Genomic DNA, 22626 nt, shown 5'->3' on the forward strand with positions numbered 1-22626 from the left:
TTTTTTATTTTTCTTCCTGACTTTAAAGAAAACCTGAGTTTTTAAAGTCTTTATTCGCTGCGGCCAAACGGTTCGTTTTATATTCGTAATGGTTGATTTTTTTTTATTTTAAAAAACTTGGGTTGTTGATTGTTGCTGATGTTGAACGATACGCACCGGATTGACTTGTCATGTGATGGGTCATGGATTACGTGGCAGGATCTGGGTCGTCCAAGGAGGGTGCACTCTGATTTTAGAGTGGACGTGGCAGAATGAGGAGTGGTAAATAGTTTTTCTTCAAGAAAACGAAAGCCCTAGCCATGGGTTGTTGCTGATTTTGGCGGCCGAGAGTTGAGAGAGAGCGCGAGAAATCAATGGGTAAAGGGGAAGCAAAGGAGGAAGGGCTTATTTTCAGGGATATAAGCATGCTTATCTCTCACATGTGTTATTCTTAGATAATTCTTAGACCAATTGGGCCAGCCAGGAGTCTGAGCACCTCTCCTGGTTGCTGTCACAAGAAGCTGAAGACGAGAATTGAGCCATGCCCATGAAGTAAGTGATTCACATAGCAAAGAATGTGACACATAGCCATGCACGTAACCATCGATTCCAGATTCGACCATAGGATAAGATAATTGTTCTACACATAGCCATGCACATAGCCATGACACATAGCCATGCATGTATTGTATAACTTAAGGAAAGCGCGATTGTAGATTTTGATCTTTTCCAAGTAGCCCCTAAGAACTGAAGGGTCGTCGGAAGGGTTTCCGATTTGGATATCCTAACGACGTCGTCCCAAGTGAAGACATCATCGGAGGCTGAGACTGATGCAGGACGACAAGTGAGAACTTTATGAAAAGCCTGTTGAGTGGAACGAACTGGGAATAGAGTCGTAAGCGCCTTTGGAAAAAGCGCGAAAAGCTTTGGAGGAGTCATTTTACGCTTGTAAGTTGTATCAAGTATCAACCAACTTAACTAATTTGAAAATTCCGCGCTAAGGGGTCGCCCACGTCCAAAATTTACATACCCAACCCTAAACTCCCTTGTGCTTCAATTTATAAATGGTTTGACAATCAATTTTCTACCAAGGCTTTTGAGTGCATCCACCTACCGTCCACACATGCACCCAAGCCAGCCACCGTAGATTTAGGATGCTATCATTTCTGAACGGTTAGATTGAAGTTAGGGTGCTCCATTTTCATCCCTCACTGCATTTTCTGCATCCTTTAAATCTACCACCTTCTTCTTCCTGCATCCTTCCTCCCCCTGCATTTTCTGCATCCTAGAGGAAAGACTAACAGAGGTCAAAGAAAAGCAAAACAGCATAACACAAAGAAAGCAAAAGCTCCAGCAACAAGTAAGTCGAGTTTATGAGTGTTGTTAGCTAGAGATCTTGTTTTTATCCGTTACTTATAGTTTATTATTTTCTACTTTTCTACAACTTGAACGTAATTGCTGCTGATATATTTTGTTTTTGTTTTCTTTACGTAAATGGTACATGAGGATTACACGAGGCAGGGCATGGCAGATTTGGATTTGCAGTTGTGTACATCTTTGTCTTTGGTGAAGGCTCAAGACAAGGACATGTTTCAATGTTTGTATGTGTGGTCACATATATAGTCCACACCATTTGTCTAAATGTTTAACTTTTATCCCTAACTTAGTTGGGGAAAACTTCTTCTTGTTTATTTTTTAAAAAATTTCAATTTTTAACTTCCAACGACGAATTTTTAAACTTTCTGTCATGGTATCTAATTATTAAATGCAATCGAACTCGTGTGTAAGATGACGTACACGTTATATTGAACAACTGGCCTAATTCACATATAAATTTGTCATAAAATATATATATATATAATTGATTTTAAAACATTTTGTCAAGGTAAAAAGAAGAAGTCTCTACTTAACAGGTTACGATTAGTTGAAGCTACGAAAGCCACAGTTACAAGTTATATATGAATAATCAGATGGAGGAGGAGGAGCTGAGCTACCTTTATAAAAATTGTTTGAGTGAAAGGCTGTATATTTGACTTGGAAATATAATACCACCATCGGCCACGGTTCATTTTCATTCGTATTTAAAAAATGGATCATGAAGCTTCGAGGTCATGAGCATAACGGGGGAGTAGCTAAAGGAGGCCGCCAAGAATATTGGACTTTTTGGGCCTTTTCTTATTCTTTTTTTGTTTTGTTTGGACTTTGTAGGCCTCGCGGTGGTGACAGTTTGTGGTCAAAAGTTCTTGTTCTGGATGATTCCAGAAGGCATGTGGAAATCTACAGTTAAGTCAAGCGAATTTGCAATATTACCCTTGTGAGTTGCAAATTCATAAACCTAAAGAAAGGAGTTAGGGCTTGTGACCGTCGTATCATCACGTGACATTATTAATTTACATGTTATAATATGAGTGAATTGATAATATTACGTAACAGTAGTGTTATATTAAAAATTTTATAATACCCTATGACATTGTTTGATTTAGTTTTAATGGTTATGTACTAGTAAATAGTAGAAGAAGATAATAATGATTAGTGTGTTCCCATGAGTATATAGCCATTCATCCAAAAGGAATCAAATTATATTGAAAACACATATGTTAAACGTCAAAAACAAATTACCTTCAATACAATTTTGTCAATAAAAAAGTACTTGAAAGAAAATCATCTAAAATAAAAGATGAAATTACAACCGTTTTCATATCAATGTCATTCACTTAAAAAGAAAAAATCTCATCCATTAAAGATATGATAAGTAATATAATCAACAAATATCGTGTACTTATTAATACTCAGACTACTCATTATGAATATTCCATTATACATCAAGAGAAAGAAAACAGTCAAATTCTTCCATAAGCCATATGTAAGTTTTTATGTTTGGTTTGAGGTGTCTCTTGATTTTATTATAATCGAAGTGATAAGGGCATTCTTGTCTTTTCAAGTTGATGAGCTAATAAGGGTATTATTGTCAAAACAAAAAGGGAAACGTGCAAATTGCTGACTTCTCATACAAATCAGGCCCGCGTGTTTCAATCCCTTTATATAAATTGATTTCCCATTTTGGGTCGTCTACAGCACGCGTCCCAATTTAAGATTGGTCCAATCTCCCCTACAGTTCTATATTTCCTAAAGTTGGACCAACTCCTATAAAGAGCTTTCGTTTGCGTTTTTATGATAATAAAATAGAAATCCTCATCTTAAACCCCTTCGTCTCCAGAGAATTCTAATCCATCCTCCCAAAACTCAACCTTCTTCTTTTCTCTTCTTCTCAGAATCTCGGATCTTCAATCGGCTACGCAATTAGGGCTTCATTAATTTCTTCAGATTGGGACAATGAACGGAGACAAAGCTAACAATTACGAGGCCTCCTGGGCCGATCAGTGGGATTACAACAGCAACTCCTCCTACCCCGTCGTGGTGAAAGGCGGCGGAACCACCGCCAAGTGCAAGCAAAAGGTAGGCGAAGGCCTCGTCAAAACAAAGGCGGTGGCTTCCACCGGCGCTAAAAAGGTCAAGGAAGGGGCCTCCGCTGGGTTTCAATGGATCAAACAAAAGTGCCAGAAGAAATAGCAGATTGTTCATTGAGGCAGAGACCTCTGCAGATACAGAGTTTTAATCTTCGTTTTTAATTTCTTTTCATCTTTTTAGGTTTTTTTTTTCTCTTTCTTCATTCTATTCGTTTGTTTGTACAAAATAAACATCATTGCATGATTTTACATGTAATTAATCATATAATATATATTTTGTTCTTTTTTTGTTGTTGTGTTCTTGCAGTCAAGCAAGTCATCTCTGTTTTGACGATGGATGAATCTGTTTGACATTTTCTTTTCGTTTCATTTCTAGGGTTTGATTTGTTCCGTTCGATTAATTGATAATTACCACCAAACAAGGAAATTAAAATTAAAATTAAAATCTATAAGCTTATTTGTTTGAGAAAGCATTTTGCTATTTACGGCCAATGATGCAATGACATGTGAGATAAGTTAATGATTTTTCACGTGTAATTGTATTATTGGTTGTAAAGATATAAATGTATATATAGAAAATCATCAAATTTTGTTCATTTTCTATTTTGGACGTAAAATAAAATGGATCCCTCTATATTTTCCAAATTTGCTATTTTGGGCTTTTATTTTTCTTGCAAATTTGAAGCAACGTTTGTCAATGTGGGCTGAGCTGCTGATTGACAAGCCCAATGTTGCTCTTTTTGGTAAATCCGTAATTAAAGAAATAATTAATTAGTAAACAACAGATTAAGAAAAGAAAGATCCTCCTCCCGCGAAAACTCAAGGCAGCTCTCTTTTGGTGAAACATTGTAAAAGCCTGAAATGTCGTCTTCTTGTTCGAGTTTTCAGACCTCTTCACGCGATCCGCACATTGAGAGATTGAGACGTTAAGAGAAGACTGAGTGGCTACGCTAGTACTAATAATAGGCACTGTCAACTCTGATCCAAGTGAGAGCCAATACAAACTACAACAACAAGAACAAGTAAAGGCAAGGCAACAACAATTTATAGCTTTTGGAAGAGAGAGAGAGAGAGAGAGCTGGAAATGGCGATCCAAATACCGAACCGGCAGTTATTCATCGATGGCGAGTGGCGAGAACCAGTACTCAAGAAACGCATCCCCATCATCAACCCTGCCACTGAAGAAACCATTGGTCTCTATATAGATGTGCATTTTTATTGATTAATTGAAATATTGATTTGTGGGTTTGTTTTCCAAGTTGGTTTACTTTCTCTTAACTAAATGTCAACTTGGCTGAAATTCGGAATGTGAAGAAATGGGGTTGTGTGTGGAATGTGTGACGATGCAGGGGATATTCCTGCAGCAACTGCTGAAGATGTGGAGATTGCAGTGGAGGCTGCTCAAAAAGCCCTGGCCAGGAACAAGGGTAGAGATTGGTCCTCCGCGTCTGGGGCGATTCGTGCCAAGTATTTGCGTGCTATTGCTTCTAAGGTATTAAAGAGCATGGATTTTGATTCATTCTTATGTCTTTGGTCCTGTTTTGGAGTGTTTTATTTATTTTTTAAATTTCATGCAGATAAAAGAAAGAAAATCTGAGCTGGCCAAACTTGAAGCAATTGATAGTGGAAAACCACTGGATGAAACGACCTCTGACATAGTATGCTTGTGATTTTGTGACAACTTTGAATTGTTATTTCATCATGCACAAGGCCCTTATTTGTTGCCACATAATGGAATGGAATGCAGGATGAGGTTGCCGGGTGTTTCGAATACTATGCAGGCCTTGCTGAAGGTTTGGATGCAAAGCAAAAGGCTCCTATTTCTCTTCCTGCGGAGAATTTTAAATCTCATGTTCTTCAGGAACCGATTGGGGTTGTTGGGTTGATTACAGCATGGTATTTTCTGCTGCTTTTTTTTCTTTTTTTCTTTTTGAAGAGGGTATTTTCTGCTTCTTTATGTTAAACAATTATGCACTTTGTTTTAGTAAATTTGCTTGCTTGGTGGTTGCAATAACTTGTAGCAAAGTAAGTTCTAATCATTTATTGGTAAACCTTTTGGATTTTGAATGGTCCTAGAAGTTGGTAAGATGATCTTTGGATAATTTGAAGTTTTATCTTGTAAGTGGCCTTTCAGTGCAACTAAGAAGCATCTTAATGATTTATATGGTAACCAAGTGCTTATTTTTTATCTTTTATGTTAAGGAACTACCCTTTATTGATGGCTGCATGGAAAGTAGCTCCTGCCTTGGCTGCTGGGTGTGCTGCTATACTGAAACCATCTGAGTTGGCATCTATGTATGTCATGTTCGGTTTACATGTACTAAACTTTGTTCAGTTCTTATGTTGATTTTGCACATTGTATGCCTATCATCATGTTATCAATCGATTCCAGAACTTGTTTGGAGCTAGCTGAGGTGTGTATAAAGGTCGGTCTTCCTCCCGGTGTCCTCAATATTCTGACTGGACTGGGCCAGGAAGCTGGCGCTCCTTTGGCATCTCATCCCCATGTTGATAAGGTTCAGCTTTTTCTTTACTGCTAATTCTGTTCTTGGAATTTCTGCAAATTTGAGTCTTGTTATATATGCTGAAAATTTGGTAATTGTAAGATATCTTTGAGTTGTTATATAGGCTGTAATTGCAAAATTGATTCATATCCGACAGGTTGCATTTACTGGAAGTACTATCACTGGGAGCAAGATTATGGCAGCTGCAGCTCAATTGGTCAAGGTATATGTTGAAAGCTATCTAATGCTGAAATTAGTCAATCATGTTTGCGAAATTCATTCTCTTCATTTGATCTTTATAAACTTTTGCCTATGTGGTTTCTGTGTAGCCTGTTTCACTGGAGCTTGGAGGAAAAAGCCCAATTGTTGTTTTTGAGGATGTTGATATTGAGAAGGGTTAGTGCCTCCTGAAGCCTCATTTTAAGTCTCTCCACTCTCCACACATGTTTCTCGAATATAAATTACTTCCATTCGAAATTAGTTGTGTACATCCGAATGGAATCTGTGCATCAAAATCAAATCATGTTAGAGAAACAATAAGCATATAGATATAACTGCTGGTACTGTAACCGTAACGCTCTGCTCTATGATTCAATGAAACAGCTGTGGAATGGACCTGCTTTGGCATCTTTTTGACAAATGGTCAGATTTGCAGCGCAACCTCCCGTCTTATAGTGCATGTAAGTACTATAGCGAGCTGCTACATCACCTTCTGTTAGCCCCTTCTGAGATACATGGATGAATGATTGTGCATCTTTTAGAACTAAGCAGTTAATTTATTACACGTGAATTCAAACTACTCTTGACTATGGGGTTCATGCATGCTATTTTTTGTGTCAAATTCTTGCGCCTTTTTTTAGGAAACAATTGCAGCAGAGTTTATGGACAGGCTTTTGAAATGGTGCAAAAACATCAAGGTTTCAGATCCTATGGATGAAGGTTGCAGGCTTGGTCCTGTTGTTAGTAAAGGGCAGGTAAATGAGCCCGTTTATGATCCAAATTTTTTCAAGTTTCACATTTAGTAGCATCTACTCATTTTCTGATAAAGTTATGACCTAAATACTATCTAATCTTCACTGAATCTGCTGCAGTACGAGAAAATATTGAAGTTCATCTCAACAGCTAAAAGTGAAGGAGCAAAAGTTGCGTTTGGTGGGGGTCGTCCTGAGGTATAAATAAACCTGTGTCTTTACTATCAAGACCATTTTGTTTCTTGATTTGTCACAACATGAACATGTTTGCTGAATCATTTTATAAATGGATGATGGCAGCATCTAAAGAAAGGGTTCTTCATTGAACCAACCATCATAACCGACATAACAGCCTCGATGCAAATTTGGAGAGAAGAAGTTTTTGGACCTGTTCTTTGTGTAAAAACATTTGGTTCAGAAGAGGAAGCTCTTGAATTAGCAAATGATACCTAGTGAGTTGACTCTTAATATATATGGTTTGATCAGGAACCCTTTTTTTCTTTTACTGACATGACATTTTGTTGATCTTTGACAGTTATGGCTTAGGCGCTGCTGTGATGTCAAAAGATTCAGAAAGGTGTGAGCGCTTTTCTAAGGTGAGAGTGAGACTCTCTTTTCTTTGCACCAAAAGTCTTCATGAAATAAAAGGCAGCATTTTGATTATCATGAATTTTGTTTTTCTGTTGCTGTATTCTGCAGTCCCTTCAGGCAGGAATTGTCTGGATCAATTGCTCACAACCATCCTTCATTCAGGCTCCATGGGGAGGCATTAAACGAAGTGGTTTCGGCCGCGAATTAGGAGAATGGTACATGCCTTCCTCAGCATTGCATTGTGTCAATTATAATCTTCTGTTTCATCACATGCTGAATTGTGTGTGCTATAAAAATCAATGAGCTGCTCTGCTGATGGTGATAATGATATATTTCTCTTTTGATCAACAGGGGACTTCATCTCTACTTGAGCGTGAAACAGGTGACTCGGTATGTATCTGATCAACCTTGGGGTTGGTTCAAGTCGCCTTCAAAGCCATGAAAAAGTACCCCGAAATCGAATCGAATTGGGAAGACAAAAAAAACCCACAAATGTAGCGAACTGTTATACAGAAAATAAGAAGGGTTAAATATATGTACTGAACTGAACCTTAGAAAAATTACTATATAATAGTGTTGCTTTCACTATATTAAGTTGTTCTGTTCTGTGGTATTGGTTATTTTTTCTTTTCATGAAGCAAGTTTTACAATTTATGTAAAAATGTGAAAAGGTAAAGACTTTCCAACACATACAAACAAAACTATCCCAAGAGGCTCACGCAGGCTACCCGTTGTGCCGGTGGCAGTGGCTTTGAGCGTTACGTATAGATTTAAGCATAATTTAATTTATTGACTAAAAAAGAAGAAGAGTTTTTTCTGAAAAACCAAAGAAGATGTATGCATAATTTGGGCTCGTTTCCTTTCATAAACTAAATTCTCAAAAAAGCCCATCACATCACGTCATATCACGTAGGTGCTCAGCTCACTCTGCTGAGTTGATCACTACCCGTTTGGCCAAAAAGCTTCACAGTCAGAGCTTATAGTTGGAGAGAGAGAGAGAGAGAGAGAGAGAGAGAGAGAGAGAGCTGAAAATGGCGATCCAAATACCGACTCGGCTGCTATTCATCGATGGTGAGTGGAGAGAACCAGTCCTAAAGAAACGCATACCCATCATCAACCCTGCTAGCGAAGAAATCATTGGTCTCTCTCTCTCTCTCTCTCTCTCTATGCATTTTTATTAATTAAATCATTTGTGTTCTAATTTGATTTACTGTTTAAACATCGCGTTTGATAATTTGATGTATTTGGTAGCTGAAGAAATTGAGCAAAAAGAAGATAAAAAAACAGAACTAATCTGGGTTGTCAACTTACTCTTTTTTGTAAAGTTGGAAGCTTGGCTCTGTTTACTAACCCATAACTGGTTTTGCATAAAACATTTTATTGGCGTTTTAGATTTTTTCAGACCTTTTTCATCTTATTGTTCCATTTATCCACTTTCACAGCAACCAATTTGGGGGATTAGTAAACATGGAATGTGGGGTATTCGACTCTTGCTTGATCTTCTAATGGAGAGATCCAAGATGTTTTTTTTTTTTCCTATGCTATCTGTATTCACACAGAAAATAATGGAAATGAACTTGTGGCTTTTGTAATCTGACTTAATTAAATTAAATCTGATATATGAACGGGTTGTGGGATGTGCTGTAGGGAGTGTTCCTGCAGCTACTGCTGAAGATGTGGAGCTTGCGGTGGAGGCTGCTCGGAGAGCCCTTGCCAGGAACAAGGGAAGAGATTGGGCCTCGGCATCCGGAGCAGTTCGTGCCAAGTATTTGCGAGCTATTGCTGCTAAGGTATTGTCTCTGACTATCTGGTTGTTATTGAAATTAATCTGGTCTTGAATCTTGACAACAGCAAAATAAAGGTCTTGAATTGGATGCCAAAACAGAATGGAGCTCAAAGCTGTTTGGGCCCATTTTAGATGTCTAAAGCTTTTAGTGTTTTTGTTTGCCTGCAGATAACAGAGAGAAAATCTGAGCTAGCAAAACTCGAAGCAATTGATTGTGGAAAACCACTGGATGAAGCAGCATGGGACGTGGTATGCTTGTGATTCTCTGACAATTTGAATTGTTATTTATCACGCATAAGGCCTTATGTGCTGGCTCATGCAATGTAGGATGATGTTGCTGGGTGCTTTGAGTACTATGCAGAGCTCGCTGAAGGTTTAGATGCACAGCAAAAGGCCTCTATTTCTCTTCCTATGGAGCAATTTAAAAGTCATGTTCTTAAGGAGCCCATCGGGGTTGTTGGGTTAATTACACCATGGTATTTGCTGCTTCTTTATGTTAAACCAATATTCTTAAAATCTTAGTGAGATATGCTTGCTCCTGTTTGCAAAGTAAATAATCATATGTAAACCTGAAATTTTGGATTTGAATGGTCCTAGCAGGTTTGTGATTTTTATCTTGTAAATAGCTATTCCGTGTTTCTTAGATCATCTTAATGATTTATATGGTGATGAAGTGCTTATGTTGTTCTACATCAATTATGTTCAGGAACTACCCTCTGTTAATGGCCACATGGAAAGTAGCTCCTGCCTTAGCTGCTGGGTGTGCTGCAATATTGAAGCCGTCTGAGTTGGCCTCTGTGTAAGTCCTCCTTGGTTTATATGTACTTTCTTCAGTTAATATGTTGATTTTTCACATTGTATGCCTATCATCATGTTATCAATCAATTCCAGAACTTGTTTGGAGCTAGCTGCTGTGTGTAGAGAGGTCGGTCTTCCTCCTGGTGTCCTCAATATTCTGACTGGACTGGGCCATGAAGCTGGCGCTCCTTTGGCATCTCATCCCCATGTTGACAAGGTTCATTTTTTTCCGTACCAGTTTTATTGTTGGAAATTCTACGAAGTCATCTTGTTATTATCCTGCAAATTTGTTAGTTGGGTCTTGTGACATCTTTGGGTTGTTGTAGCCGTGGGGCTGTAATAGGAATAAACTTATATTTAACAGATTGCATTTACTGGAAGTACTATTACTGGGAGCAAGATTATGACCGCTGCAGCTCAACTGGTGAAGGTAAGTTAAAGGCTTTGTAATCTGATAAGTGGTAAATTATATTTGGGATATTCTTTCTCTTCATTTGATCTTTGTGTACTTTCTCTGATGTGGTTTGGCAGCCTGTTTCACTGGAGCTTGGTGGGAAAAGCCCAATTGTTGTTTTTGACGATGTTGATATTGACAAGGGTAAGTGATTCTTGAAGCTTAATTTTAAAACTCTCTACACATGTATCGTAGATAAATAAATTACTTCCATTAGGAACTAGGAACCTATGAATCTAAACTAAATCAAATTCGGAAAATATAAGCGTATAATACTGCTGATGTAATGATAATTTTTTACTCTATGATTAAAACAGCTGCTGAATGGACTGCCTTTGGTGTCTTTTGGACAAATGGTCAGATCTGCAGTGCAACATCTCGTCTTATAATACATGTAAGTATGATAGCAAGATGTTACATCACTTTCTGTCAGTTCCTTCTCAGTTGCATTGCATGGATGGCGGCGCATCCTTAAATGTATATTCAAACAATTTTAGATCATGGGGTTCATGCATGGTACTTTTTGGTTCTACAACATCAGTTGTGCCACTTTCCCACTTGTAGTTGAAATGCGGTTTCCCTAAAGCTTATACATAGTGCCATCTTAGACAAGCTTTATACTACATTATTAATTCCTTACACCTTGTTTCAGGAAAACATTGCAGCAGAGTTTTTGGACAGGCTTGTGAAATGGATCAAAAACATCAAGATTTCAGATCCTCTTGAAGAAGGTTGTAGGCTTGGCCCTGTTGTTAGTGGAGGGCAGGTGAGTGTACTGTTTACAATATCTGTTTTTTTTTAAAATATAAACAAATTATTTAATTCTCTATTTTGGATTGGAGGATAGGGGTGTTCAAGTAACACATCCACCAACACAGATTACACAATTGGGAAGCACTAAAATTCATACTTTTTTCTTCATCTTTTTTTTTTTCCCCTCATCTTTTTAAGTCTATATATGTAAGAATTGGACTTAGGATACTTAGGTTGTCACTCTTGTAAAACAGGGGTTGTCTCAGTGAGTTGAGCTGTTTATCCTTCCAATCTTGTGAACATGTCTAGACAGTTTTATGTACATCGATAATATATTATTTTTGGTCTTGGGTTGGGTGTGGGTAGGGCACTAAAGTTCAAATCTTGAACCATTTTTTTATTATCTGGAAAAAAAATTATTATCCAAATTTGCCATATTTATGCTGAACAGTTTGTTGAAAAGTTTTCTTTTTTGGGTCAAACTTTTTGAATTTCCAAATTATGAGGCTGATAAATTGTGTTGATGTTTGTTATAAAGGTTAAGAGTCCCTACAGTTTGATATCCATTAGTGTATATAATGTCTCAAATTGTGGGTGATAATTGTAATGCATTCGTGTTTGTCTAGGAGACAAAAACATGAACAATTACACATTTAATAGCATTAACCAATTCAAATAATTTAAATTTCATTATCAAGTTTATGATTGAAGTATTACCTAATCTTCGCTGCATCTGCTTCAGTATGAGAAAATATTGAAGTTCATATCAACAGCTAAGAGTGAAGGTGCAACAGTTTTGAGTGGTGGGGCTCGTCCTGAGGTATAAATTTTATGTTTTATCAAGACCATTCGGCTTCTTTATCTGTCACAACATGTGAGTTATTTTATTAATAAATGGCAGCATCTAAAGAAAGGATTCTTCATCGAACCAACAATCATAACTGATGTAACAACCTCCATGCAAATTTGGAGAGAAGAAGTTTTCGGACCTGTTCTTTGTGTCAAAACATTTAGTTCAGAAGATGAAGCCCTTGAACTAGCAAATGACACACAGTAAGTTGACTCTTATTTTCTCCCAGTTAATAATGGCATATTTGTTCGGCTGGTTTCTTTTTCGCTTTTTGCTGAAGTGTATTGAACTTTGACAGGTATGGCTTAGGCGCTGCTGTCATATCAAAAGATTTAGAAAGGTGTGAGCGCGTTTCTAAGGTGACATCTCCTTGTACTTCTTTTGTCCACGAATCATCCTGCCCCAACATCATAGAAACATAATTTGATTATGAGTTGTGTCTCCTTGTTGCTGTTCTGCAGGCCCTTCAGGCGGGAATTGTATGGATCAATTGCTCTCAACCATGCTTCTGTCAGGCTCCATGGGGAGGCAACAAACGAAGTGGTTTTGGGCGTGAATTAGGGAAATGGTATGGCTTTCTCGGCATTGTGTTATAATGTTCTGTTTGATGTTGCTTATCCGAGTTAAATATAAAAGATTGATAAACATTACTAGACAGTTGCTTCTGCAAAATATAATGCGGACAAAGTGGACAAAGTAGACTACCTCCTCTTATTAACATCAATGAACTGCTGATGGTGATGATAGTTTATTTTGTCTTTTGAACAGGGGACTTGATAATTACTTGAGCGTGAAACAGGTTACTCAATATGCGTCCGATGAACCCTGGGGTTGGTACAGGTCGCCTTCAAAGCTGTGAAAGTTTACCCACCAATAGGGTTGTGAAAATTACCGATATGCATGAAATAAGAAGGGATAATTAACTGGATGTTAATGTATCCCCTTTACCTTTAGGCTGGACTTGCGGTTAATCACAAAGCTTTTTGCTGCAGACTCATATTTTGAATTCAGAGGCACTTTGTTAGCGAATATAATATTTCAATGATGAAGAAAGCTTTTGTGATTGATTGAAACTGTAGTGCATGCTGGTGGCCAAGGTCCAATTATTTTATTAAGAGGGGGACCATTGTTTAAATTCTTTTCAAAATTTTCAAAAATAATACGAATGAAGTGTCACTAGTTAGTACTTTGTAACACATGGAACACTTAGCCAAAGTGTTGTTGAACTTCCATACAACGAGATGTAATTGTAGCGGTGTCACCGTTATCCGTGGCAAGTTTTTCTTCAAGTCTTGGGTTGTTGATCGAAATTGATATAGCTTTTTCATGGTCGCTTGTTATACAAGAGATTGACCTCTAAGTTTGGGAGTTGATGTCACATGGTTGAAGGCAAACTTCAATCTTTCTCAAACTCTGAACATCTGGCTACTTACACCTTTTTGCCTTCTCAAGTCTTGGTGACCATATCTCAATAAATCAAACAGAAGATCATTATGATAAAATTAAGCGCAACCCAACATTTTTCTGATCTACCAACTTAAAACCCAAGTCAGTCCAACCCATCAGCCTACTTTTATTCCATGTGCTCATCCCTGTTGCGTCGACATCGGATTTTGTGCAATTCATGAATTTAGAATTCAATATTATCAACCCGTCTTCCCTTCTTGGTTATCAGCATGGAATGGTAACATAGCAACCATGTTGCATGCATGTAATGCCATTCCGATCATAATTGGTGTTGTATAGAAGAAGAAAAAAAATCTCTGTTTTTTCCCTCATAAGTGGATAATCGAAAATTTGTCGTTGATGTAACGTAAAATTACCATCATAACCCCCTCACTTTTTTTTTTTTGGGATACCAAGTCATATTTGACGAGAGGGGAATCAAACCTATAACCTAAAATACTAGACATCACTTGAACTACAAACCCTTTATCAATTCCTCACTAATTAAGAGAAATATTACTTTCACAGCACCGGGTAAGGGGAAGGTACTAAAAACCATGAAAATTCATAAAAATAAAAACCAAGAAATTTGTTGGTCCCCAAAATGGACTTCAGAGACAATCCCATTATCCACGGCTTAAATGTAGAAGAGTGGGAGAGACTGCCCAGTGACCCTGTCTCAATCCAATGGTCTCCCTCCAACCCCAAAAAGCAGAGGGAAAAACAAGCGGAAACTTCCTTTGGCTCTGTCTGTATTTATGTATTATGACCCTCAACAGCGAGTGTCACGTTTCAAGTTTCTACCTTTCCTTTTATTTCTTTGCAATATTATCAACCCTTTCTAACTTCAACCGACTCTTTGTACAACTACTGGATCCTTATCCGCATTTTACTCTCTCTCTCTCTCTGTCTGAGCTGTTAAAAAGTACAGATTTTTGTCTATTGCCTGTAGCTTCCCAAGTGTGAACCTTCCACCAGTGGCCCTGAGACTTACACATAAATTATGCATTTGGGCTCCTTCTCCAGCGTTCGTTTATTGGATATTCTCAAGTTTCTGGATTTGTAGTACAAGGAATTTTCGCCTTTGGGGATCTGGGTTTGTATTGTTGTAGTAGGATGGGCAGCTCAGACGAGAAGGTGGTTGCTGTGATCATGGTGGGTGGACCCACTAAAGGTATGAAGCTACTGTGATCTTTGGATCCAACAATGAGACCCTTTTCTTCATTTCTTTGAATCTTGGTGATAGTGCTGTGAATTCTTGTTGCAAAGTCTAATACTTTGTGCAACAATGGCACCCAATTCCTACTTCTATAATTCTGAGAGCTTTACAATCATGAATGAGGAATTATGACATTTTTTTAACAGTCTTCCAATTTGATTCTTATGCTAAAGTTTCCTTCTTGCTTTGAAGACGCATTTCTTAATATATTAGAGTTTCAATCCCACAGGTACTAGATTTCGGCCACTGTCACTGAATATTCCAAAGCCGCTTTTCCCTTTAGCTGGACAACCAATGGTTCATCATCCAATTTCTGCTTGTAAAAGGGTATATTCTTGTAGATAAAGTGTGTCATTTCTAGCTTATCATTATGTAATACAAGTTAAAATCACTGTTTTGAATTACAGATTCCTAACCTCGGGCAGATTTTTCTCATTGGTTTCTATGAGGAACGTGAATTTGCATTGTATGTATCCTCAATCTCTAATGAGCTTAAGGTCCCCGTTAGGTAAGCTCATGCTTTCTTTTTCTAGTTTGTAGTTACTATTTAGATCTTGGAATTTTGAACTGAATTTGATGTTTCATTTATTGATCATCATTCATTCTGTTGATGCGGCTCTTAGATATTTGAGGGAAGACAAGCCGCATGGTTCAGCTGGTGGACTTTATAACTTCAGAGATCTGATCATGGAAGACAGCCCAGTTATTGTCTTTTACCTATTATTTTCTATTTGGTTGATCTAGTTTTTTATTTCCTTTTATTTTACTTTTCCAAAGTTCTCCTTTTGCTTTTCCTTTTCTAAAATGCTGTGTGCGTGGAAGCTTGCTCTCTTAGGTACTTTGAGCCAATGCATACATGTGTGCTCATATGCGCATATTTGGATGTTATTTTTGACTTGATGGCAATTCATTGTAAAGTAAATGCTGATTTTGGTTGCATGCAGTCGCACATTTTCTTGTTGAATTGTGATGTTTGCTGCAGTTTTCCACTTCCAGAAATGCTTGGTAAGTGTTTCGTGAGTTGCTGTGATTGTCATTTGATATTTCCATGTTTCTTTTTTTAATATAAAAAAATGGTTGATTTATAATGGATTGCAGAAAGCTTAATCTCTGCCTTTTTTACATATATATCTGCAGAGGCTCACAGAAAACATGGTGGTATGGGAACGCTCCTTGTGATCAAGGTTGGCCAACACATGGACTAGTTGAGTTTTGGCAGTGTAAAGTTCTCCATGACAAAACTTATCCTTGTCTAAATTTTCTTCTTTCTTTGTAAAGGTTTCTGCTGAATCAGCCAATCAGTTTGGGGAACTAGTAGCTGATCCAGTCACCAATGAACTGTTGCATTACACTGAGAAGCCTGAGACTTTTGTAAGTTTGAGATCAGAATTTCAACTTCTTTTTTAGAATTTCCTCTCGCTTGTGGAGCCCCATTGGAGAATTTGGATTTCTTTCCAGGATGGCTCATTTTAATTCTCGGTTTTTCTTCTTCTTCTTCTTTTTTTTTTTTCCTGATTCTGTTACTTTATTCAGGTCAGTGACCGGATAAATTGTGGTGTGTACATATTTACACCAGACATTTTTAATGCCATCGAGGGTGTTTCCACTCAGTGGAAGGACAGAGGTAGTGATACCTTCTCTGTGAATAGGCTGTCCTGTGTGTGCTTCTAGTGTGCTTAAGCTGCGGTGATATGAAAGTTTTAACTTTTAACAAGAACTTGGTATCTGTTTTTCTTTCTTTTTCTTAGAGGAACTTATTTTCTGTTTAAGCTTACATCACTAGTAAATCTTTTTACTCTTAGATTGCTGCCATTAAGATGTATCTTATTCATAGAATTGGTATTCATCATGCTGAAATCTGAAATCTTTTCTGTTATTTCAGCTGATTTAAGACGTCTATCGAGCTTTGAATCCCTTCATTCAGCAACAAGGTTTGTGTCTATCACTTGCTGATTGGGGGGATCTTGTTCAATAAAATGTTAAATCTATTGTGCCTTCCAACATGTTGAATAGACAAGAATAGAAAAGAAATGCTGATACAAAGTTCCTTGAGCAGGAATGCTCCCACACATTTTGTAAGGTTGGATCAAGATATCCTGTCACCTCTTGCGGGGAAGAAGCAGTTATACACATATGAAACCTTGGACTTCTGGGAACAGATCAAAACTCCTGGGTAAGATTTGCCTCTGAGTTGTTGTCTTGCTGTAACCTTGCCCCCATAGATCTAGACCATAGTGTAAATCTTTTGTGTTTATACTTGTAGAATGTCCTTGAAATGTTCTGGGTTATATCTTTCTCAATTTCGATTCACCACCCCCCATCTCTTGGTGAGTGGGGATGGTACAAAGAGTGCCAGTATTATTGGTGATGTTTATGTTCATCCATCAGCAAAAATACATCCAAGTGCAAAGGTACATTTTCTCTCATTTTGGCTTTACTATGTGCAAATCTAATTGCAGTGATTTGCATGTTTAACCCTGCAAATTATATAACTAGGTTGTCATGTAAACAGTGATTAATACTTTTTGTGGTCATACAGATTGGTCCCAATGTCTCAATATCTGCAAATGCTCGTATAGGAGCTGGGGTGAGGCTCATAAGCTGTATCATCCTCGACAATGTCGAAATTAAGGTATATTACAAAAAGTAGAGATTATGGAATGCATCCCTCAAGGTCACCTTATGTTGACATATGTATAATGTTTTCTTTCAGGACAACGCAGTCGTTATTCATGCAATTGTTGGATGGAAATCGTCTATTGGGAGATGGTCTCGTGTCCAGGCAAGTTCAAAAAAATTCTACTTGGGAGGACATGAGTAATAACAGAACAACTTCTTTCTTATTTGAGGCCTGTTCTAAGTTTGCTACTATGATTTCAGGCTAGTGGGAATTACAATTCAAAGCTGGGGACCACGATCCTTGGTAAATTATCTTCCTTCTCATTCATTCCTCCTGTTCCGATCATAAAAATATTGATTCGAAGAACGCACTGTCTGACTCTGAATGCCACTTTTGTTGACAATCCAGGTGAAGCAGTGACAGTTGAAGATGAAGTGGTGGTTATTAACAGCGTTGTCCTCCCTCACAAGACTCTCAATGTCAGTGTTCGAGAAGAAATAATTCTTTGATAAAGCAGAGGGACCAAACCCACACCCAACAACATTACGCTCTTTCTCTCTCACTCAGCTTCATGTGAATTTCATTGCTTATTTAGTGTCATCGCTGTGATTCCTATTACTTTATTGTTCACTTGTAAATTAACTTCCTGCTAAATAAAAATACTACGGCTTTGCTACTTTTCCTGTCAAGTGTGGGGAAATGTACTTTTAATAGATAAATTAATATGTTCTTAGATTATTTTATTTCTTCAAATTCATTCCATTGTTAAATAGTAAAAAATATATATTAATAATTAAATACCCGTTATAGTAGAGATTAGGATATCGCCTGGCTGGCGGGTAATTCCATTAACTTCATAGCAAATTTATAATAAAAATATTATATTTTTCATATTTGAATTTGTGCTTCTGTTCATGTATGGATATGGAACTATATGGGAAAAAATGGATATGCCGACATAAGAGTTTGTTCACCGTAAGCTTATTGCACCATTTTGTATAACTTGCATGATTCATGGTTAGCCTTTCAAAATGAACACTAAGCAAGTCAGTAAATACCCAAAGAGTAGCTAGGCAGCCGCAACCCAAGCAAGCTTCAGAAATTTGCTAATACGATTTACTCAAAAGGATGAGCTCATGAGAACCTGTCATGTATAACTGGCCCAACTTCGAAATTCCAACCTGAATTTACACCACCCACCCTAAACATATGTGCTACAACATACATGAGCAGTCATGCACATCTCTGACCAGCCATCAATTCAAAAAAAAATCAACAAAAACAAAAAAATCTGTGAGACTGTCAAACTAAGACGGTTAAGTGTGGTAGTTCTGAGGATTGCCATTCTAACATGGTGCACAGAGAAATGCATCCAACAAGGGGCCATCTCCTCTTTGGCAGGTCAACAACGAGAGTTGAATTGAAGTGGTTTCCTTGAATCAATTGGAGCATGTCAAAACGGAGAAGCGGGCATGTCAAAATGGATAAGCATCAAGAAATTCGGATTGGATTCTTCCCAGCAACTTCAGAGTACCATGACTTCCATGCTTCCATATAATGAGAAAACAGATCCTTCAAAGCTGCAAGATATAGCAAAACATTTGATTTAGTAATTTTGAATCCAATTGGGGCTGGTTAATTTTAATTGGGATTTCTATTTCTATAACAGGTTGATTTCCTAAGGCTAGTTGGGTTGTCTTCTTGGCTCTATTTCCATGCGGAGTTTGGGTAGCATGTTAAAACCTAATGGAAGATAATTGAATATTGAATTGGTATTGCAAATTGAAACCTAGGTTCCTCCCTCTTGTTATATTCTTCCCTCACCTAGTCTCCTGTCCTGTTTCTTTCTCTTCCCAATTCTCTTCCCACTTCTCTTCCCTTTCTCCCACTATTTTCTCCTGGTCCTACATCAAAAAGGTTTACCAAGGCTGATGATACTCATAGATCATTTAAGAGAAAAAGTGGAGCTCTCAAGAGAAAAGGAGGGTCCATCATTCATCTGTAGATATAAAAACTAATGAAGTTCCTTATCCCCTTCTTTGGTTTCCTGATGTGAATTTAAACCTATAAATAATTGATCGTTGACAGCTAAATCATAATTGATAAAACAGCTATGTTTATAATTCAAATCTACTGCATGATGAATCATGAGATGGTACCTTGGTTTTGATACTGAGGACGATATGTAGAGGTCAACTTCTCCCAGTCATGAACCCTCCTCATGTTGCTGTTCCCGGGTTTGGCAATAGTGACAGGAGCAAAAGGACCAAACTGATAGCTCTTTGAACCATCTTTTGAGTCCTCCAAATCATGTTGCCTTTGTTTTTGTGCATCCAACTCCCCACCAATAGAAGATTCCAGCTTGCCCCTCTTAGAAATGACGTTTGTGATATCTGTACCAAATGCTCTTTTTCTAGACTCGTTTGGAACCAAATTCTCCTCTTTACCTCTCAATCCCAACCACTTAAATGCAGGTTTCCTTGTATCTGGTGTGTGGGTCTGTGTATTTTTCATGAGGAAAAAATAACGTTCAATTTGTGCAAAAAACAAGTGTAGCTGTTAACTAATTTTGAATTCTAAAATTCTGCAAGTTTCATTTCTTTTTTCTATCTAGGATTTAAATAAGTGTTTTTACCTTCTCAATGAGATTCATGGAGGACAAAACATTTGCAATATCATAAATCCGCCTTACTTTAGCTGCTTCATCAAGTGGAGCAAAAATTATTAGTCATGAGTTTCATCTCCATTTTATGTGATATATGACCAATAGCAAACAAAGCAAGGATAAATGTATTACTTCTCATTGCTGATGCACTCTGTGCATCCCCAAGCAATAACTTGGCAACATCATCAAGGGAGATCATTTCTTCCTACAAATTCAAGCAGTCACATCAAAGATGGCCCAAAATTACATACTAGACTAATCACAGTTTTATAGAATGAGCAAGTAACAATCTACTATTTTACTCACAGCGGAGCAGACAAAGAGCTTCACGAAATTCTGCGTAAGAAGCGCCAGAGACTTTTCCCTTCTATTATCTGCAAAGATTAACAACCAAGATAACAGAGACAATCTTAGGACATCACCAAAAATATCATTCATAGTAATTGAATATCCCCTCACAATTAGCCCAGAGCTGTAAAAACTGAAAAGAGAAGTCTATAGTTTACACGGTGAGATTGACTCAATAAATTGTATATGGAAATCCAAAATCCAAAGCACCTGACCAATCTTGAAAGCGCTGAACCAAAGTTTACCTGGTTTTTGGTCTGCTGGAGGTTGAGGATTGACAGTAGGGTTGGACTTGTCGTTCAGCTGACTCCCACATCTCTCTTCATCATCCTCATCATCTGAAACCTGTGAAAACAGGAAAGTAACAAAATCTTGAATTATTGAACCGAAAATTAAAATTTTAAAAATAAATAAATTCGAAAACCTTAAGAAAACCCCAAAACAATTACCTTTGCATCGTCGTTGCCAGCAAAGTTAATGCAATTCTCTCTTAGACCCTCTTCCTATCATACCATAAAAAATTCAAGTAAGTACCGACAAAGACCCAGATGTTAAAAATCAAAAATAAAAGAAAAAATATTACCAGATCTGAAGCGTAATAATAAATTGTGAGAAAGAAATACCCTGAGCTCTTGTAACGCGTTAGGGATTGCCCCAAATCCTTTCCAAGAATATTGGTTCTTTGCCTTCCGTGCAAGAACCTGAAAATCAAATTAACCAAATAAATAAACCGAAATTGGGGGAGATTAAATAAAACACGAAAACTACTCAGAAAGGAAAAAGATTATAAAAAAAAAACTGACCCCAACGCTCTCCAAGACATTGACGATGTCATAGATCCGTCGCCTCTCAACACCTGCAAGTCGAGAACCCGTCAGATCCAAAGAAATGAATACAGAAACATATGAACGAATCGGCAATTGGAGCAAGATGGAGACCTAATCGTGAAGCGGCGTCGTCGAGGCCAATGGATGTAACGCCGTCGCGATTGTACAAGCCGAGGAAGCTGTACGATTTGAAAAGGGAATAGTTAGAGAAAACAAATTCAAGAATCAAGAAATTTGGACAGAGAGAGAGAGAGAGAGTATGTGTACTTGGAGCACAAGAGGCCGAGAGACTTCTGCTTACGGCTATAGCCGTGTTTCCTGGTGGAAGGCCCAGACGGGGGGGCAGCAGGAGCCGCCATGGTAGAGAGAATATGGAGGGAAAGGGAAGGTGATGAAGACCAAAGACTGAAGAAGACTAGAGAAATAGAGAGAGGAGAGAGAAAGAGAAGACCGTTAAGAAAGAAGGGGGGAAAAAGGGGGAGGGTTTTGAGTAAATGGCGGGGTTACAAATTTCAAAACTTAAACGAGCGTTTGGGGGTTTTGGGATCTGAAGGCGGCAGCAGCAAGCGCGCAGCGGAGAGCGTACGTACCTGCGGAAAAGATATTTATTTAAAGGGAGGAGGTGGATTTGGGGCCGGTTCTTTTCAAATATTTGAATGAGCGGGAAAATGGAATCTCACGCTTTCGGGTATGGAGCCAAATTAACCGGTTTTTGCCTCCCGTTTTATTTTTTATTTTTTTCTTTCGTCAATCATGCTATTTAGTGATAAATGAAGGGATGTGGTTAATTTGGGAATAATGAGGGATGTGGTTAGTATATTAACATTCTTTGTGTGTGATATTTGATGGGAGCGAGAAAAAATAGTGAGTAGGTGGATTACATGGGAATGGCAACAACATTGCGAGAATGCTAATAATTATTTATGTTTAAAACGTTATTCAAGTTGTATTTCGCAACTATCTTTTTGTGAACCGTCGTCAACGGAATTTGAACTTGGAATATCTTCCATCGATGGAGACAATACATACTACTGGACTACAAGTTGGTATTCAAACAATGCTTCAAGTTCTATACATTGCGCATTGTGTTCCTTCTAAACTCTTCTTAGGTTATCGCGTTTCAAGGTTTAGAATTTAGATTATAATATGGATTAATGTTCTATCAAAAGAAAACATGAGGATTAATGCACTATAGTAGTAAGATGAGAATCATAATGACAGAAACCTCGTTAAACACAGTTAAATCTTATTCTTGTATCAGTTTCCATTCAAATCGAAATAAACTTAACTAGAGAGGTAAAGGGGCAAATAAGCCAAAGACTCGTTTACCCCTTTCTTTCTCAGAAAT

At 37.7% G+C, this 22626-nt stretch overlaps 4 protein-coding genes across 5 annotated transcripts; 3 read left to right on the forward strand and 1 right to left on the reverse strand.

Annotated features, from left to right (window-relative positions):
• Positions 4502 to 8029, forward strand: LOC109949081 (betaine aldehyde dehydrogenase 1, chloroplastic-like). The gene is made up of 15 exons (XM_020563340.1): positions 4502 to 4639; positions 4796 to 4938; positions 5024 to 5104; positions 5194 to 5342; positions 5649 to 5741; positions 5839 to 5962; positions 6108 to 6173; positions 6280 to 6346; positions 6554 to 6630; positions 6811 to 6924; positions 7042 to 7119; positions 7222 to 7373; positions 7457 to 7517; positions 7621 to 7727; positions 7864 to 8029. The coding sequence occupies exons 1-15, from the start codon at positions 4531 to 4533 to the stop codon at positions 7952 to 7954; spliced, it is 1512 nt and encodes a 503-aa protein (XP_020418929.1). The 5' UTR covers positions 4502 to 4530; the 3' UTR covers positions 7955 to 8029.
• On the forward strand, positions 8327 to 13420 carry LOC18776639 (betaine aldehyde dehydrogenase 1, chloroplastic). Its single transcript, XM_007209866.2, has 15 exons — positions 8327 to 8652; positions 9160 to 9302; positions 9467 to 9547; positions 9626 to 9774; positions 10005 to 10097; positions 10190 to 10313; positions 10461 to 10526; positions 10628 to 10694; positions 10868 to 10944; positions 11203 to 11316; positions 12046 to 12123; positions 12205 to 12356; positions 12452 to 12512; positions 12615 to 12721; positions 12922 to 13420. Exons 1-15 carry the CDS (start codon positions 8544 to 8546, stop codon positions 13010 to 13012), a joined length of 1512 nt encoding a protein of 503 aa, XP_007209928.1. The 5' UTR covers positions 8327 to 8543; the 3' UTR covers positions 13013 to 13420.
• Positions 14390 to 18176, forward strand: LOC18776755 (mannose-1-phosphate guanyltransferase alpha). Its single transcript, XM_020563341.1, has 15 exons — positions 14390 to 14773; positions 15048 to 15145; positions 15226 to 15326; positions 15442 to 15520; positions 15763 to 15823; positions 15956 to 16002; positions 16097 to 16189; positions 16352 to 16442; positions 16701 to 16749; positions 16875 to 16991; positions 17082 to 17229; positions 17358 to 17450; positions 17532 to 17600; positions 17699 to 17741; positions 17847 to 18176. Exons 1-15 carry the CDS (start codon positions 14716 to 14718, stop codon positions 17945 to 17947), a joined length of 1248 nt encoding a protein of 415 aa, XP_020418930.1. The 5' UTR covers positions 14390 to 14715; the 3' UTR covers positions 17948 to 18176.
• LOC18776748 (E2F transcription factor-like E2FE) lies at positions 18511 to 22299 on the reverse strand. 2 transcript variants are annotated; one of them, XM_020563343.1, is made up of 11 exons: positions 21546 to 22299; positions 21390 to 21457; positions 21255 to 21307; positions 21075 to 21152; positions 20901 to 20954; positions 20697 to 20796; positions 20410 to 20477; positions 20236 to 20308; positions 20074 to 20138; positions 19598 to 19937; positions 18511 to 19018 (listed from the first exon to the last, which is right to left on the reverse strand). In XM_020563343.1, exons 1-11 carry the CDS (start codon positions 21635 to 21637, stop codon positions 18930 to 18932), a joined length of 1080 nt encoding a protein of 359 aa, XP_020418932.1. In that variant the 5' UTR covers positions 21638 to 22299; the 3' UTR covers positions 18511 to 18929. The 2 variants fall into 2 exon arrangements, with proteins under 2 accessions (XP_020418932.1, XP_007210000.1); XM_007209938.2 differs by having other exon boundaries at positions 20074 to 20135; positions 21546 to 22297.

The sequence above is a fragment of the Prunus persica genome, chromosome G5 (assembly GCF_000346465.2).
Source record: "Prunus persica cultivar Lovell chromosome G5, Prunus_persica_NCBIv2, whole genome shotgun sequence".
Taxonomy (NCBI): domain Eukaryota; kingdom Viridiplantae; phylum Streptophyta; class Magnoliopsida; order Rosales; family Rosaceae; genus Prunus; species Prunus persica.

Coding starts and splice junctions, on each gene's coding strand:
- LOC18776748 (XM_020563343.1), bottom strand. CDS start 21,637: ATGGCGGCTCCTGCTGCCCCCCCGTCTGGGCCTTCCACCAGGAAACAC. Junction 21,458..21,545: donor CTCGGCCTCTTGTGCTCCAA/GTACACATACTC, acceptor CAAATCGTACAG/CTTCCTCGGCTTGTACAATC. Junction 19,019..19,597: donor TCCTCAGTATCAAAACCAAG/GTACCATCTCAT, acceptor TATATCTTGCAG/CTTTGAAGGATCTGTTTTCT.
- LOC18776755 (XM_020563341.1), top strand. CDS start 14,716: ATGGGCAGCTCAGACGAGAAGGTGGTTGCTGTGATCATGGTGGGTGGA. Junction 15,824..15,955: donor TCCACTTCCAGAAATGCTTG/GTAAGTGTTTCG, acceptor ATATATCTGCAG/AGGCTCACAGAAAACATGGT. Junction 16,750..16,874: donor TCCCTTCATTCAGCAACAAG/GTTTGTGTCTAT, acceptor TTCCTTGAGCAG/GAATGCTCCCACACATTTTG.
- LOC18776639 (XM_007209866.2), top strand. CDS start 8,544: ATGGCGATCCAAATACCGACTCGGCTGCTATTCATCGATGGTGAGTGG. Junction 10,695..10,867: donor CGATGTTGATATTGACAAGG/GTAAGTGATTCT, acceptor TGATTAAAACAG/CTGCTGAATGGACTGCCTTT. Junction 10,945..11,202: donor CATCTCGTCTTATAATACAT/GTAAGTATGATA, acceptor ACCTTGTTTCAG/GAAAACATTGCAGCAGAGTT.
- LOC109949081 (XM_020563340.1), top strand. CDS start 4,531: ATGGCGATCCAAATACCGAACCGGCAGTTATTCATCGATGGCGAGTGG. Junction 5,105..5,193: donor ATGAAACGACCTCTGACATA/GTATGCTTGTGA, acceptor AATGGAATGCAG/GATGAGGTTGCCGGGTGTTT. Junction 6,925..7,041: donor CTGTTGTTAGTAAAGGGCAG/GTAAATGAGCCC, acceptor AATCTGCTGCAG/TACGAGAAAATATTGAAGTT.